General features: G+C 38.9%; 1 protein-coding gene across 1 annotated transcript in view; it reads left to right on the top strand.

The window, feature by feature from the left end:
• Positions 1–12,722, top strand: part of SLC39A12 (solute carrier family 39 member 12) — a 74,791-nt gene that overhangs the window by 15,672 nt on the left and 46,397 nt on the right. Inside the window, exons 5-6 of the mRNA XM_026454768.1 lie at positions 6,961–7,133; positions 10,372–10,543. Of these exons, the coding sequence (XP_026310553.1) occupies positions 6,961–7,133; positions 10,372–10,543 (345 nt within the window). The remainder of the gene's footprint in view (positions 1–6,960; positions 7,134–10,371; positions 10,544–12,722) is intronic.

The following is a 12,722-nucleotide window of genomic DNA, read 5'->3' as shown; positions in this document are numbered from 1 at the left end:
TCAGTATGATACTAGCTGTGGGTCTAATGTATATAGTTTTTATTATGTTGAGATATGTTCCTTTTATACCCCTTTTTTTACAGTTTTTATCATGAAAGGATGTTGAATTTCATCAAATGGTTTTTCAGTATCAATTGAAATGATCATATGATTTTTGTTCTTTATTTTGTCGATGTGATGTATTACGTTGACTGATTTGCATATGTTGAACCAACCTTGCATCCTAGCTAGGGGATAAATCCCACTTAGTCATTATGAATGATCTTTTTAATGGATTGTTGAATTCAGTTTGCTAGTATTTTGTTGAGGATTTTTGCATCAATATTCATCAGAGATATTGGCCTGCCCCTCCCCTCCCCTCTCCTTCCCTTCCCTTCCTGATGTGTCTTTGTCTGGTTTAGGTATTAGGGCAATATTGGCCTCATGGAATGAGTTCAGAAGTACTCCCTCCTCCTCTATTTTTTGGAATAGTTTGAATAGAATTGGTATTAGTTCTTCTTAGAATTCAGCAGTGAAGCTACTGTGTCCTGGGCTTTCCTTTAAAGAGAGACTTTTTATTATGGCTTTAATCTCATCACTTGTTATTGGACTGCTCAGGTTTTGGATTTCTTTCTGGTTTAATCATGGTAGGTTGTATGTGTCTAGGAATTTGTCCATTTCTTCTAGATTTTTCTAATTTATTGGCACATGGTTACTCATAGTACCCATTAATGTTCTTTTGAATTTCTGCAGTATCAGTTGTAATGTCTCTTTTTTCATCTCTGATTTTATTTATTTGGATCTTCCCTCTTTTTTCTTAGTCTGCCTAAAGGCTTGCCAATGTTCTTTAACTTTGCACGAAACCAACTTTTTGCTTCATTGATCTTTTGTATCGTTTTCTTCATTTCAAATTCATTTACTTCTGCTCTGATCTTTTTTATTTCTTTGCTGCTACTAATTTTAGGTTTGGCTTGCTCTTACTGCTCTAGTTCTTTAAGACGCATTGTTAGATTGTTAATTTGAAATCTTTCCTCTTTTTCAATGTAGGCACTTACAGCTATAAACTTTCTTCTTAATACCACTTTTGTTGTATCTCATAGGTTTTGGTATGTTGTGTTTCCATTATCATTTGTTTCAAAATTTTTTCTATTTCTTTGTTAATTTATTCATTGACCCATTGGTCATTCAGGAGCATATTGCTTAATTTCCATATATTTGCATAGTTTTCCAAAATTCCTCTTGTTTTTGATTTCTAGTTTTATTCCATTGTGCTCAGAGAAGATATTTGATATTATTTCAATTTTTAAAAAATACTTTGAGACTTGTTTTGTGATCTAACATATGATCTGTCCTTGAGAATGACCCATGTGCTGAAGAGAAGAATGTGTATTCTGCAGCCATTGGATGAAATGTTCTGTAAATATATATTAGATCCGTTTGGTCGTATAGTGCAGATAAAGTTTAATGTTACTTTGTTGATTTTCTGTCTGGAAGATCTGTCTAATGCTGACAGTGGGGTGTTGAAGTCTCCAGCTGTTATTGTACTGTGGCCTATGTCTCTCTGTAGCTCTAATAGTATTTGCTTTATATATCTGGGTGCCCCAGTGTTGGGTGCTTATATATTTAAAATAATTAAGTCCTCTTGCTGGATCAACACTTTTATCATTATATAGTGACTTTTCTCCCTTCTTACAGTCTTTGACTTGAAATCTATTTTGTCTGGTGTAAGGATAGTGACTCCTTTTTTTTTTTTTTTTGGTTTCCATTGGCATGGAATATCTTTTTCCGTCCCTTTATTTTTAGTCTATATGTGTATTTATAGGTGAAGTATGTTTCTTATAGGCAATAGATCAATGGGGCTTATTTTTTTTAATCCATTCTGCCAGTCTATGTCTTTTGATTGGAGAGTTTAGTTGATTTACATTCAATGTTATTATTGGTAAGTGAGGACTCACTCCTGCCATTTTGTTATTTGATTTCTGGTCATTTCCTTTCCTTTCTTTCTTCCTTTAGTGAAGGTGATTTTCCCTGGTTATATGATATAGTTTCTTGCTTTTATGTTTTGTGTAACCATTGTATGTTTTCTGTTTGAGGTTACCATGAGATTTGCAAAGACTATCTTATAATCCATTATTTTAAACTTACAGAAACTTAGCACTGTTTGTATAAACAAAAACCAAGAAAAAAGAAAATTAATAAAAACTCTACACCTTAATTTTGTCCCCCAACTTTTAAACTTTTTGTTGTTTATATCACATTGTGCTGTCTATGTCTTGAAGAGTTGTTATAGTTATTGTATTTCATTGGTTTATCATTTAGTCTTTCTACTTAGGATAGGAGTAGTTTACACAACAGTTACAGTGTTATAATATTCTGGGTTTTTCTGTGTACTTACTAGTGAGTTTTGTACCTTCAGGTGATTATTATTATTCATTAACATCCATTTCTTTCTGATTGAAATAGTCCCTTTAGCATTTCTTATAGGACTGGTCTAGAATTAATAAAATCCCCCAGCTTTTGCTTGTCTAGGAAAATCTTTATTTCTCCTTCATGTTTAAGAATATTTTCACAGGATATACTATTCTAGGGTAACAGTTTTCTTCCTTCAGCACTTTAGATATGTTATGCCACTCTCTCCTGGCCTGTAAGACTTCCACTGAAAAGTCTGCTGTCAGATATATTGGAGTTCCGTTGTACATTTGTTCCTTTTCTCCTGCTATTTTTAGGATCCTTTCTTTATCTTTGATCTTTAGTAGTTTGCTTATTAAATGCCTTGAGGTAGTCGTCTTTGGGTCAGATCTGCCTGCTGTTCTATAACCTTCGTGTACTTGGATGTTGATGTCTTTCTTTAGGGTTGGAAAGTTCTCTGTTATTATCCCTTTGAATAAACTTTCTAACCTTATCTCTCTCCTTATCTTTGAGGTCAATAACTCAGATATTCCCCTCTGAGGCTATTTCCTAGATTCAGTAGTTGTGCTTTTTTTTTTTTTTTTTTAATTCTTCTGTCTCCTCTGACTGTGTATTTTCAAGTAGCCTGTCTGCAAGCTTACTATTTTATTCTTCCACTTGATCAGTTCTGCTATTAAGACTCTGAGGAATTCTTCGGTATGCCAATTGCACTTTTTAGCTCCAGAATTTTTTAAATTATTTTTTAATTATTTAATATTTTAAAATATTTTATTTTAAATTATTGGATTCTTTTAAATTATTTCAATCTTTGTTAAATTTATCTGAATTCTGAGTTCCTTCTCTGTGTTACCTTAAATTTCATTGACTTTCCTCAAAACAGCCATTTTGAATTTTCTATCTGAAAAGTCACATATCTCTGTTTCTCCAGAATTGTTCCCTCGTGCCTTATTTAATTCATTTGGTGAAGTCATTTTTTCCTGGAATATCTTGATACTTGTAGATATTTGTTTGTGTCTGGCCACTGAAGAGTTAGGTGTTTATTGTAGTCATCACTGTCTGGGTTTGTTTGTATCCACTGTTCTTGGGAAGGCTTTCCAGATAGTCCAAAGGACTTAGGTGTATGATCTATGCTGTATCTGCTTTAGGATACAGATGTGCTGTATCTGTACCCCAAACCCTGTAACACTGTAGTTCTTGCAGACTCATACAGGTATCACCCTGATGGTCCTGGACAAGATCCTGGAGAATTCTTTGGATTACCGGGCAGAGACTCTTGTTCTCTTCCCTTTCTCCTAAGCAAATGGAGTCTCTCACTCTCTGTTCTGAGCCACCTGAAACTGAGAGTGGACTGACACAAGCACCACTGTGCCCACCACCACTATGACCACACTGGGTCAGCACAGCACTGGGTCTCACCCGAGGCCCACTGTAACCACTCCCTGGCTATGTTTGCTCAAGGCCTTGGGACTCTACAATCAGCAGGTGGGGAAGCCAGCCAGACTTGTGTTCTATTCTTCAGAGTGACAAGTTACCCCAGTCCCCAGGTCCAGAGGCGCCATACAGGAGCCGGGATCTAGAGTCAAAAACCTCAGAAGTCTACCTGGTATTCTACTGTATTGCGGCTGAACTGGCACTCAAATCACAAGACGTAGTCCTACTTGCTTTTCCCTCCCCTTTACAAAGGCAGAGGAGCCTTACCCTTTGGCCAACACCACCACAGGTCCATGGGGAGGGCTGCCAGACTACCGCCAACGTTCCCTTAAGGCCCAAGGGCTCTTGAATCAACTTCTGGTGAATGCTGCCTGGCCTAGGACTTATGCTTCAAGTCAGTGGGCTCCCCTAGGCCCAGGATAGGTCCAGAAATCCCATCCAAGAGCCAAGTCCTAGAATCTGGGACCACCCCCCTGGCTCTAAGAGTCCGTTTGGTGCTCTAACACACTGTGGCTCAGCTGATACCTGAAGACAGCAAATCGCAGAGCTTCACCCAAGGCCCCTGACATAGTCCTTGAGTATCACTGCTGGTTGTTTAAGGTCCAAGAGCTCTTCAGTTAGCAAGTGGCAAATCCTGCCAGGACTGGGTCCTTCCCTTCAAGGAAGCAGGTTCCTTTGTGGCCCAGGGCATATCTAGAAATGTTGTCTGAGACCTAGGACCTGAAAACAGGACCTTGCAACTCTAGCAACACTAACCACAGCCCCATCCTGCTGCTGTGGCTGAGCTGGTATCCAAGATGCATTACAGAGTCCTCCCCACTCTTTCCTCTCCTTTCCTTATGTGGGAGTAAGAAGTCTCTTTTGGGATGATGAGCTGTGCAGCCTGGGGTTAGGAAAGGGATAATGCCAGCACTGTCCTGGCTGGTGTCTCTGTAGGTCACGTGCCACACTCTCCAAGTCCATTGTCTCTGGGTCCAGTACAGAACTAGGACTCGTGTAAAAATTGCCGTCCTTGTGGCCTAGACTGCCTTTCAAGTTTATTAGCACCCCAGAGCACTTTAGCCTGAGGTGGCAAGGCTTGTGGAGGAAGTCAGGTTCTAACTGCTAAGATCAGGGGTTCCCCTCTGGCTATGGCTGGTTTAAATGCTTCCTCCATAGGCGGATGTCAGCTGAGTTTGGTCCTGTTTTCCTTTCTGCTATAACAGGATAGCATTGAGCTCAGTGCCTCACAATTGCTGTGCCCTCCCACTGTCAGTGCTCAGAGATGCTCTCTGCACCACACTACTGCTACCAGAGATGCAAGACTGTTTTTTCTACCTCTTTAGTGCCTGTTTCAGTAATATGAAGTTAAAACCAGACACTATGAGGGCTCGCCTGAATTTTAGTTTTTATGAAGGTGCTTTTCTTGTGTAAATGTTTGTTAAATTGGTGTCCTTGTGGGGAGATGATTGGTGGAGCCTTCTATTCTGCCATCTTGCTCTGTCTCCTCCAGTTTTTTTCTTTAGCTCTTTGAATATATCATTTCACTACCTTCTGGTCCCCATTATTTAGATGGGAAGTCAGTCATTAATTGTAGTGATGTTCCCATGTAGGTGATGAGTCATTTTCTTTTGTTGCTTTCAAGATTTTATTTTCTGTTGTAGTTGTTGTTTTTTGTTTTTGTTTTTGTTTTTGTTTTGAGACGGATTCTCACTCTGTTGCCCAGGTTAGAAGTGCAGTGGTGCCATCTCAGCTCACTGTAACCTCCACCCACTGGGTTCAAGCGATTCTCCTGCCTCAGCTTCCTGAGTAGCTTGGATTACAGGTGCCTGCCACCAAGCTTGGCTAATTTTTGTATTTTTTTTTTTTTCTGTAGAGAGGGGGTTTCACCATGTTGGCGTGGCTGGTCTTGAACTCCTGATCTCAGGTGATCCACCCGCCTCAGCCTCCCAAAGTGCTGGGATCACAGGCATGAGCCACCAGGCCAGGCCTCAAGATTTTGTCTTTGACTTTCAGCAGTTTGACTGCAATGTATCTTGGTGTGAATCTTTTTGTATTTATCTTACTTGGTGTTTGATATGCTTCTTGAGCATGTATGTTCAGGCTTTTACATCAGATTTTGAAAGTTTTGGCCATTATTTCCTCCAATATTTTTTCTAATCCTTTCTCTTTCTCCTTTCTCTGACTGCCAATATGTCTACATTGGTATACTTGCTCTTGTTACAGGTCTCCGACACTTGTTCTTTTTCTTTTTTCTTTCTGTTCTTATTTCTGTTAATCTATACTCATGTTCAGTGATTTTTTTCTTCCGTCCTCTCAAATATGCTGTTGAGTTCCTCTAGTAAACTTTTTGTTTCATTTCACTTATTGTTTCAGTATTCTTCAACTCCAGAATTTTCATTTGGATGTTTACATAATTTAGATTTCCTTATTAAAAATGGCTATTAATTGATTTATTATTGTCAAACTTTCCTTTAATTCTTTAAATATAATTTCCTTTAGTTCCTTAAACATAATAGCTCCTTCAAAGTCTGTATTTGCTGGGTCCAACATCTGGAAATACTGAGATGTATTTATTGACTGCTTTTTATTTCTACCACTGTTGATAACATTTAGGAAAATTCCATTTTAATCATAAGTAAGGAGATGTATAAATCCATATAAATTTACTATTATATTTATTTCTTCTTTGAACAAATTATTTTTTAAAAGCCTAGAGCTATACTGAGGGAAACTAATCTGTGATCTTTAAACTGACTGCCATACCATAGTTGCATTAGAAAACAAGATCTAGTTTGTTTCTAGAATCTTTTCTCCCTTTCACGGCTTTTCTCTCTTTTGCGTATACACTCAAAAGGAAAACAATTCGATTGACTTAACTAAAGTAATAATTAATCTACGATGGATGTATAATGCCTCCAGGGAATAATTTCCTAAGGATTAGGCTAGTTTCATCTTTAATTTACATTTTTATAGAAAAAGAAAATACTTGACTCAATGGAAGGCATTTTCATTGGTGGAAATGTCCATTCCATCATCTCTAGGGCTTAAAAATGATAAGAATTCTTTGTAAGGGAATATCTATGCTGTAGCTATGTGACACTGTGACTATTCTGAACTTATCTATTCTATGTGACACCAAATTTTATATGAAATTTCTAGAACTAGACCAACTCCTCAACACTCTCTGGACCAAACGTACTTGTATCAAAAAGGATAAAATCCATCAACTTCAAAGGAAACAAAACAGCGTAATAACCCCTGATCAGGACTATTCTAATTTCTCTTCATCCATGGACAAAGAGTCTGAGGATGGCCCAATTTCCTGGGATCAGGTATTGCTATTGTTTCTCTTATGCAAGTATTTGCTACTGTCAAAGGAAGCCCAGCTGTGAAAGTTTTACTAGAGTTTTAGAAAACTTAAAGAATATTGTGTATTATCATGAAAAGTAAAAATATTCTAGTTCTACACGTAGTTACGGTTTTCTTTTTCTAAAACTGTGTCTCTGTAGACATAAAAACAAAGCCAAAGTATATAGGGGAATGAAATATATTGCTTTTTCCTCCCGTGAGTTCAGATCGAATGAATTAATAATTACTTCAGAAAACATATTGAGCATTTTATGCACACCACTAATCATCCTGGGCACGAGAGATACAATGTTGAACAAAAATAGGGACATATTTTTGCTATCATGTATCTTAAAAGTTAATTTCTGTTACTTCTGCCATGTATGCAAGTCATCTGTTGAAGCTGACTCTTTCAAACTCATGTTTACTGTATTCAACTGCAGGTGACAAGAGTTGATTTCCGTATTAATCCATGTTTTTGAAGTTTCCTTAATTAGGGCCAACTCTCAGGAAGAGAGCAAATAGGGTCTCTTCGTGGAGACCTTATTTGAATAAAGAATAAAGGTTATTTCTTAAAATTTTGGGGTTACTTAAGGCATGCATCTTCTAAGAATGCTAATAATCATTTTCTGTGCAAAACAAACACAATCTCTTCTCCAATAATTCTTCTTTATTCCAACACGTGTCTTTCTCTGTGATTCTTGATGGGATTCTAACGTAGGACACCAGATTTGAGGACTCTGCCTATATTATTAGGTCAGTGGTTTTCCAAGGGTTGTGCCTAGGCCAGCGGCAGCAGCATCACCTGGGAACTTGTTGGAAATGTACATCCTCAGGCCCCAACCCAGAATCTACTGAATCATAAACCCCAAGAGTAGAGTCCAGAACTCTGTCTTTTAACAAGCCCTGCAAGTAATTCTCAAAACTAAAGATTAGAAACCACTGCTTTTGCATATGTTTGTAAAGCTTCCATAGAAATCTGATAACATCAACACAAGTACAAACATATTTCAAAGTTACACAGGAAGGAATAAAGATATTTTAAAGATTATTGCCTGCATAATCTAAATATTCATTTTCTTTTTTAAAAATAGGTCATGTTCAAAATTTTATAGAATATAATGAGTCCCCAGTAAGGACATTTATATTAGTGATTTCAGAAGAAACTTACTTAATGACCTAAATGTCACAAGAGCAGCAAGCGGAGATTAAGGGCACAGAAGTTTGTGATAGAATAAACTTACTCTGTGAGAAGGTATTCTAAAACTAGAAACTATTCAACTTCTTGAAAACAAACTGCAGGAAGGTGCATGGTATTCCCTTCTTGTTTCTTTCTCCATTCCTTTATTCACCAGTCAGGCATTTTCTGATAGGAATTGTATTACGAAACTATCATCAAAATTTTGTTGCCACTGTCCTTTTATTTTTGTCAATATTACTGATGATGAAATAATTAAATTCTGTCAATAACAAGTGGTGCAAAAGAGAATCTTGTCTTTGGCGTACATTATTTTGATAAAGGGAAGAAAACCCACAAGTTTAACTTTCTGTGGATGCTTTCTGTAGCAGACATTTTCTGGAGTTCTTGCCCAATCCCTTACTGAGAAATGCCTTCCTTACCCACAGGAGTGAGGTGGGCACCCATGTTTGAACATCTTAATTCCATCTCCTACTACTTGGGCAAAACTGATTGAACTAAATGGACTCCTGACCCAAGAGATACCATCTGCGGCTTTGCTGAATCATCAGATCTCTCTCAGGACTTAGAGATGCAGCATTCTTGGGCTCCTGGAGTAAAAATCGCTTTAGAGTTGGGGCTTATGTGGCCATGAGTTTACGAGAGAGGGCCAAACTGTGAAAGGAAATAGATCTATGGAGAGAGAAACAGGAAAAAGAAAATACTTGGCTCAGGGAGGGAGTGGAGGGCGGGGCCGGGAAGAAGGTTGTGGGCAGAGATCATGCATCTTTGATTTCCCAGCTTCAAGTTGTCATTCCTTATGAAGTGTGGGCGTTCTTTCAATCCCTGGGTTCTTTGAGATCATCTGTGCCTTTCTAATACAATCTCCTCTTGATTTTCTGATTTCAGTGGGTTCTGTTCCATGCACCCAAACATTTCCTGATCAAGATAAACATTTTATCCATGAAATCATCTCTAAAGATTTTTATGTGGGGGAAAAAGACAAACAGCAACTGTGTCATCATTATTTACGGATTAGCAAAGTGCCTTTATTAAAACATCTCTAAATTATATGGCGTGGCACACCAACCCAGCTTTGCAAACCACTGATTTTTAAAACAATACCTTACTGATCGCAACTAAAGATCACAAAGACATTGCATCAGGGTCTTATTTCAATAGAAAACATCCATTTGTGAGAGCGAAACTACATACCACTCTCATTCACCTATTAAAACTTTTACATTGTAATTTTTGACGTACACAATGTCAACCTTTATTCTGAGATGGACAAATGTCTTGTGGCCATTTTTAGAGACTGGGGCATTTGTTCTTTACTTATTATTCTCTCTCATAAATATGCCTATACAGTATGAAAACAAATTGTACAGATTTAGGTAAAAATTAGTAAAGTCAGTAAGAAATAATGATGTTTTCAACAGTGTGTGTGTGTGTGTGTGTGTGTGTGTGTGTGAAGAAGGGATGCCAATTGAGAGAGGTAGCTATATCATTTGGTATTTACACAGCAACTGGTTGACATAGCTTTACTTTCAGAAATTTTACCTTTACTTTTAGGACTTCTGAAAGTACAGGTTTCCTACACAGTCTGACTAAATCAAACAGTGTTAACGACAGTGACCTCATTACCATAGGACTTCTGTTTATTGTATGAAGTCTTTGTTAACACAAATCTATCCTCATTGAAAAAGAACAAAAACATCAAAGTATCCTAAGGCTGTGGGTTAGAACACCACTCAAGACATTGTAAAACACAATGTGTCTTTCTAGGAAAGAAAAAGTGTGCAAAACTCATGCGAAATAATGCTCAGAATGAAAATGAGATATTGCAGACTTTGGTCAGAGATTTAACATATCCTTAGGAATCACATGTAGCTGAAAGTTTGCAGGGAAACACGTGTCATACTGGCTTCCTGTGTGTATTCTAGCCATTCCATCTAGAATTCACTCCTCAAGAATGACAACTGGTGGAGAATCTAGTTTAAATATGCTGAGATTAGTAACAATGTTATGCTTTCCTCACACAGACTTGCTTCTCTGCTAGGCAGCTGGTGGAGATATTTCTACAGAAGAGCCTCTCACCCATTTCTAAGGAGGACTTTAAGCAAATGAGTCCAGGGATCATCCAGCAACTCCTCAGCTGCTCCTGCCACTTGCCCAAGGACCAACAAGCAAAGCTGCCACCCACCACTCTGGAGAGTAAGTTCTAGATCTTCCATCAGAAAGTTGATGTGCACAATGTATGCAATAACAATAGTAAACACAGGATGCTTATTATATACCAGGCACAGTTCTAAACATTTCACATTTATTAACTCATTTAATCCTCCTAACAATGCTACAAGATAGATATTATTATTCCCATTTTACAGATGAGGAAACTGAGGCACAGAGTGATTAAGTGACTTTCCCAAGGACACACAGCTGGGAGGTGATGGAGTTGCCATTCAAACCTAGGCAAGCTGGCCCTGGAGTCCTTGTTTCTAACCACAATACAGGCTACTCTTCAATGAATATTTTATATTTGTATATGGTTTATATGAATTAATTATATCTTCTGTAGTTGACTCAATCATGGATCAACATAAAAGGCCATAGTTGAGAGGTGGCATGGTAAAAGAGAAAGCAATAGCATTGGAATGTGGAACGCAGAACTGAGTCATGCCTTCTTTCCTCAGGTAGTTTGTGATCTTAAGCAATTTCTCCCCAAGACGGTTTCTTTTCCAGCCCAGTAGAAAGCAGTGATATCCTATAGGGCTGCGTTTCTCACATCATGGCATGTATAAAAAACGAAAACACATTATGAGAAACCAAAGCTCACTGGGCTGCTGTAGGATGAAGGTGACCCATCCAGGGAGATACCAGCCACCCAGACGTAGCTGTCAGTCCCAGGAAGGGAAGGGATCATTATTTGCAGTTACCTGTATCCCACTGAGTCACTGCAATAGATGAGATCTCTCTGAGGGCTTCACTGGGTACCCGTGAGGTTCAAATGGGATAATATGGACAAAAATGTCGTCAGTAAATTTAAAGCTCTGTATATATAAAAGACAAAAAAAAAAAAATGGTTGTCTGAGAACAATCCATGTTATCTAGTAAAAATGTGACAAGTAACTTACCATTGATATGAGGGCCTTAGATACATTATTTTCTCAGAGCTGTGTTTCTTTCTCTTTGAGATAACCTGCAATACCAATCATAGCTGCATAGCTGAGTTGTTCAACTACCCACCTCTAACTCACAGTGGATTCTGTAACATCAAGGGGCTTAATTGAAAATGTTAGGTGAACAAAAACATGCCAGGCCTAAATATCTAAGATTCCACATTCACTAAGAGAAAAATAGTTTCATTAATAGTGAGCAGCTAAATAACTCAGCGCTTGGTGGTCATTCAGTGAGGCTCAGAACACGGATGAAGACAGCACGGTGGCACCTAGGAGCATCCCTGGGCATGTTGACATTCCTACCACCTGGCTTGGGGCTGGAATGTACAGGCTACTCGGAAAAGGGTTTTGAAATTAAGACCTATGAAAAAAGTTGTATCTCCTCTCGAATGAACTTCTAGACACTTCTGGGGAATAGTCTTCCTGGGAAACATCCCAACATGTCACACTCACTAAATAATCCAGAAAGGGGCCGGGCGCAGTGGCTCACACCTGTAATCCCAGTAGTTAGTGAGGCCGAGGCGGTCGGATCACGAGGTCAGAATATTGAGACCATCCTGGTTTATGTGGTGAAACCCCATCTCTACTAAAAATGCAAAGAAAATAGCTGGGCGTGCTGGTGGGCGTCTGTAATCCCAGGTACTCGGGAGGCTGAGGCAGGAGAATGGCGTGAACCCGGGAGGCAGAGCTTGCAGTGAGCCGAGATTGTGCCACTGCACTCCAGCCTGGGTGACAGAGGAAGACTCCGTCCTTAAAAAAAAAAAAAAAAAAAAAAAAAAGAATCTAGAAAGGCCAGGTGCAGCATCTCATGCCTGTAATCCTAGTACTTTGGGAGGGGCAAGGCAGGAGGATTGCTTGAGCCCAGGAGTTTGAGACTAGCCTGGGCAACATAGGGAGACCCCATCTCTACAAAAAGAAAAATTAGTCAGGCATGGTGGCACGTACCTGTGGTCTTAGATACTTGGGAGGCTGAGGCGGGAGGATCATTAGAGCCCAGCAGTTTGAGGCTGTGGTGAGCTATGACAATGCCATTGCACTCCAGTTGGGTGACAGAGAGAGACCCTGTCTTAAAAACAAGAACCTAGGCCTGGCACGGCGGCTCACGCCTGTAATCCCAGCACTGTGGGAGGCTGAGGTGGGCGGATCATGAGGTCAGGAGTTTGAGACCAGCCTGGCCAACATGGTGAAACCCCATCTCTACTGAAAATACAAAA

Source organism: Piliocolobus tephrosceles, chromosome 9 (assembly GCF_002776525.5).
Source record: "Piliocolobus tephrosceles isolate RC106 chromosome 9, ASM277652v3, whole genome shotgun sequence".
NCBI lineage: Eukaryota > Metazoa > Chordata > Mammalia > Primates > Cercopithecidae > Piliocolobus > Piliocolobus tephrosceles.
This window is presented reverse-complemented; position numbering and strand designations above follow the sequence as displayed.